Below are 4,318 nucleotides of genomic sequence, written 5' to 3' on the forward strand. Positions count from 1 at the left end.
GATAGAAAATACATCCTAAAGACACATTAAATGTCGCATTAATTATACTTGGGCTTATTGTCTAAAAAGTCCAATACAGACCTGGCTGGTCTGAACTCATAGCAGACTCAAGACGGCCATGTAGACAAGGCCCACTAGCTGAGGTCGTCAAGGTCCACGAACACAAGTTGTTCACAGACTAGGCCCAATACGGCTGGAAGAGCAGAGACATGTGTCCTAAATGGACTCAAAGTCCTACACAGAAGGTTCTGGAGCTCCTTCCTCAATAGGACTCCTAATCATCATCTAAGTTTGAGACTTTTCCACCAAGTCTCCCAACAGAAGTCTAACCCTAGACTCACCTCTATATAAAGGGCTCTACCCCTCAACCTAGAACTACGTTTTTTGGCTTAATTTTCTACGACACAGATATATGTAGGCATCTTGCAAGGATCGATAGTCCCGAACGCTAGAGCAGCCATTAAAGCTCGAAGCTCACCAACCCTAGCATTAAATACTAACGCACTCAGGTTTTTGTTCCACAACATTTAGCACCGTCTGTGGGAAGCTTACAACAACCATGGTGAACACACGGAACAGAAACACTAGTGAGACAGACACTCATGTCCCATCATGAACAATCACATCAGTGGTGGACATACCACCGCACTCAACTTATGCCTCCACCTAAGGAGGAACCCTGGTAGGAGCAACTGAGGCTCAGCCACAAGGGACAAATTCCTAGGCTCCTCAAGGGATGAATCCCCAATTTCAGCAGCTACATGCACTTGTGAACTCTCAACCCATTGAGTATGAGTGCTCGATGATTGTGACTACAAACCCCCCCTTACGGGATGCCTCTATACCCCGGAGTTGGAGGGAGTGGGCACTCTAATAGGAGTGAAGCACAAGGGCGGATGCCCCAATACATACGTGGATTGGCTTCTATTCCAGAGGATCAAGAATTCTCTGGACCTTATACTGAAAGAGACTCTGAGTCATCAGATGATGATGTTGCTCCAAGAAGGAGGCGTGCTGGCAAGGAGCCGATGACTGACACTGAACAACGCTCCAGGAGCACTCAAGGGATGAATCCCCAAAATGTTCAAGAGAGGATCAGGGCTCATGAAGCTGAGATCCAAAGGCTGAAGCGAGACCTGGAGACACATATGGCCCCAAGACCCCACTCGCTCCAAGGCGTAGAAATCCTCCTCCAATCATAGACTGGATGGTCCAATACCAAGAAGGGCAGTTGCCCCAAGGGCTGATCCAAGTGATCTTATACCCCTAGGAGATCCTGATGATCCAAACCCACCATTCACTGATGAGATAATGAATGCCCACATCTCAAGGAAGTTCAAGATGCCCACCATCAAAGCATACGATGGTACCGGCAACCCTGTTAATCGTGTTAGGACGTTCTCTAATGCCATGTTGCTACAGCCCGTGAATAAAGCTATTAAGTGTCGGGCCTTCCATCAAACCCTGTCAGGCATGGCTCAATGGTGGTACAGCCGTCTGCCTCCAAACTCTATTGGATCCTTTAAGGACTTGAGTCAAGCTTTTATCAAGCAGTTCATAAGTGGCAGAGTGCACGAGAAGAGTTCAGCATCTCTCATTGGCATAGTCCAAGGGGCTAAGGAGTCCCTGAGAGAATATCTGAATCGATTTACGAAGGAGGCTTTAAAGGTCCCTAATCTTGATGATAAAGTAGCTATGATAGCCCTGCAGCAAGGGACTAGAGACGGATTATTTAAGATGTCCTTGGCTAAGCACCCTCCCGAAAGCATGATGCAACTCCAGGATAGAGCTGGGAAATATATTAAGGTGGAGGAGAGTATGAAGAAGACAGCTGTGAATAATGAACCTATTGGGAACAAGAAGCGGAAGACGGATCAGGAGTACGATGCCAAGGACAAGTATCCACGAATTGGCAAAAGCTCTGACTCCTCCTCTTCTAAGAAGAATTAGCAACCAAGGTTTGCTGAGTATGCAAGGTGAAAGCTCCAAGGAGCCAAATCCTTATGGAAATTGAAAAGAATAAGGACTTCAAATGGCCGAAGCCACTAAGGGGAGACCTCAAGAAAAGAGACAAGAGTTGGTACTGCAGGTTTCACAAAGATGTCGGTCATGATACTAATAATTGTAGGAAACTCAAGGATGAGATTGAGTATCTGATCCGAAGGGGAAATTTTCGACGTTTCACCAAGGGTGAAGAGGCCGGAGGCCAAAAGGGAGATAATGATCGAAGAGATGACGATCGGAGGGGTAACGACAGAGATCGCAACCCACAGCCCCGAGGGCCAGTAATCAATATAATCTCAAGAGGACCTACAGCACTTGGTAATACAAGGAACTCCCGAAAAGCTTATGCAAGAGAAGTGATGAGCATAGTCGGAGAGCCATCTAAGCGTTCTAAGTCAGAGATGGCACTTGAATTTGGTGACCCAGACCTTGAAGGTTTGAAATTTCCTCTGGTTATCACTCTGATAATTGGAAATTGTCCTGTTATGAGGCTCCTAGTGGACAATAGAGCTTCCGTGGATATTCCGTTCCATGACACATTCATAAGGATGGGCTACAATGATTCTCATCTAACTCCGTCTGACGCACCCATCTATGGGTTTAACCATGTGGAATGCAAAGTAGAATGAGCAATACAACTTCCCATAACTATCGGGGAAGAACCCAAGGATGCCACACAGATGTTGAACTTTCAGGTTGTCAAGACAGCCTCTACTTACAATGATATCATGGGTAGAATATGGATCCATGCTTTTAAGGATGTGCCCTCAACCTACCACATGGTACTGAAGTTCCTAACTAGGAATGGTGTTGGAGAAGCAAGGGGAGATCAGAAAATGGACCGCAGTTGCTATGTTGCAGCACTTAGACCCGATGGAACCGGGGGAAGGTCCTCCCCATAGAAGACATGGATGTCCGAGAGAATGACGAACTGTGAGGGAAGCCAGCCGAGGATTTGGTCCCAATTCCTTTAGACCCCTTAGACCCGGAGAAGGTCATGTATATATTGGGGAATCTCTGGACAAGCTCTTGAAGGGCCGAATGACAACTTTGCTCCAAGAAAACAATGATGTATTTGCTTGGACAAAGCTTATAACTCATAGGTTGGACGTTGATCCAACTCGGAAGGCTGTAAAGCAAAAGAAGAGAACTTATGCCCCTGATAGGATGGAAGCCATTAAGAAGGAGGTCGAGAAGCTTTTAAAAGCTGGATTTATCGAGGAAGTGCAATTCCCTGATGGTTGGCCAACCCCGTAATAGTTAAGAAGGCCAATGGGAAGTGGAGGATGTGCATTGATTTCAATGAATTGAATGATGCTTGTCCCAAGGACTATTACCCCCTACCGAGGATTGATACCCTGATTGATGCCATTGCTGGACACGAGATGCTAAGCTTCATGGATGGCTTCAGTGGTTACAATCAGATTAGAATGCATAAGGATGACACCCCCAAGGTATCCTTCATAACTGACTTTGGTGTATTTTGTTATCTTGTTATGGCTTTTGGACTTAAGAATGCAGGAGCTACTTACCAAAGACTGGTAAACAGGATATTTGCCCATCTAATTGGAAAGACCATGGAGGTCTACAGTGATGACATGTTAGTTAAAAGCCTAAGAAAGGCAGATCATATTAGTCACCTCAGAGAGGCATTTGAAGTGTTGAGGCACCATAAGATGGTGGTAAACCCAGCCAAGTGTGCTTTTGGCGTTGGGTCTGGAAAATTTTTGGGTCATATGGTCTCTAAGAGGGGAATATAGACCAATCTCGATAAGATCAAAGTCATCCTAGACATGGAGCCACCACGCTCCATCAAGGACATTCAGAAGCTGACAGGAAGAATCGCAGCTCTAGGGAGGTTCATCTCCAAGTCTGGAGATAAATGTTTGCCCTTTTTCCAAACCCTTAAGAAGGTGAAGGACTTTAAATGGACATCTGAGATCCAAGAGGCCTTTGAACAGCTAAAGAAGTACATGACTAAAGCCCCATTGTTGGCTAAACCAAGTCCGGAGGATACTCTTTATTTATACCTCGCGGTATCTGAACAAGCCGTGAGTGCGGTCCTCGTGAGGGAAGAGCAGAAGCTCTAGAGGCCTGTATACTATATGTGCAAGGTGCTCCATGGAGCAGAATTGAATTACTCCACCACGGAAAAGCTCGCACTTGCTCTCATCACAACCTCAAGAAAGTTGAGACCATACTTCCAGGCTCACAAGATCGAAGTCCTGACGGACCAACCCTTGAGGAACATTCTTCATAGACCGAAGGCCAGTGAAAGGATCATTAAATGGGCAATTGAGTTAGGAGAATTTGA

General features: G+C 45.9%; 2 protein-coding genes across 2 annotated transcripts; both read left to right on the plus strand.

Annotated features, from left to right (window-relative positions):
- Positions 1–833: 833 nt before the first annotated feature.
- Positions 834–2,633, plus strand: LOC141673649 (uncharacterized). The gene is made up of 3 exons (XM_074480396.1): positions 834–1,082; positions 1,423–1,898; positions 2,129–2,633. The coding sequence occupies exons 1-3, from the start codon at positions 834–836 to the stop codon at positions 2,631–2,633; spliced, it is 1,230 nt and encodes a 409-aa protein (XP_074336497.1).
- Positions 2,634–2,684: 51 nt separating this feature from the next.
- Positions 2,685–3,764, plus strand: LOC141673651 (uncharacterized). The gene is made up of 3 exons (XM_074480397.1): positions 2,685–2,893; positions 3,108–3,244; positions 3,526–3,764. Exons 1-3 carry the CDS (start codon positions 2,685–2,687, stop codon positions 3,762–3,764), a joined length of 585 nt encoding a protein of 194 aa, XP_074336498.1.
- Positions 3,765–4,318: the final 554 nt, after the last annotated feature.

Source organism: Apium graveolens, chromosome 7 (genome assembly GCF_009905375.1).
Source record: "Apium graveolens cultivar Ventura chromosome 7, ASM990537v1, whole genome shotgun sequence".
Classification (NCBI taxonomy): Eukaryota; Viridiplantae; Streptophyta; class Magnoliopsida; order Apiales; family Apiaceae; genus Apium; species Apium graveolens.

What these genes read in the sequence shown, in the direction of transcription:
- LOC141673649 (XM_074480396.1), top strand. Translation starts at nt 834, where the DNA reads ATGCCTCTATACCCCGGAGTTGGAGGGAGTGGGCACTCTAATAGGAGT. An exon ending in AAGGGATGAATCCCCAAAAT is followed by an intron (nt 1,083 to 1,422) that starts GTTCAAGAGAGG and finishes ATGTTGCTACAG; the next exon opens with CCCGTGAATAAAGCTATTAA. An exon ending in GAGTACGATGCCAAGGACAA is followed by an intron (nt 1,899 to 2,128) that starts GTATCCACGAAT and finishes TAATAATTGTAG; the next exon opens with GAAACTCAAGGATGAGATTG.
- LOC141673651 (XM_074480397.1), top strand. Translation starts at nt 2,685, where the DNA reads ATGTTGAACTTTCAGGTTGTCAAGACAGCCTCTACTTACAATGATATC. An exon ending in CCCGATGGAACCGGGGGAAG is followed by an intron (nt 2,894 to 3,107) that starts GTCCTCCCCATA and finishes TATAACTCATAG; the next exon opens with GTTGGACGTTGATCCAACTC. An exon ending in GGAAGTGCAATTCCCTGATG is followed by an intron (nt 3,245 to 3,525) that starts GTTGGCCAACCC and finishes TTAAGAATGCAG; the next exon opens with GAGCTACTTACCAAAGACTG.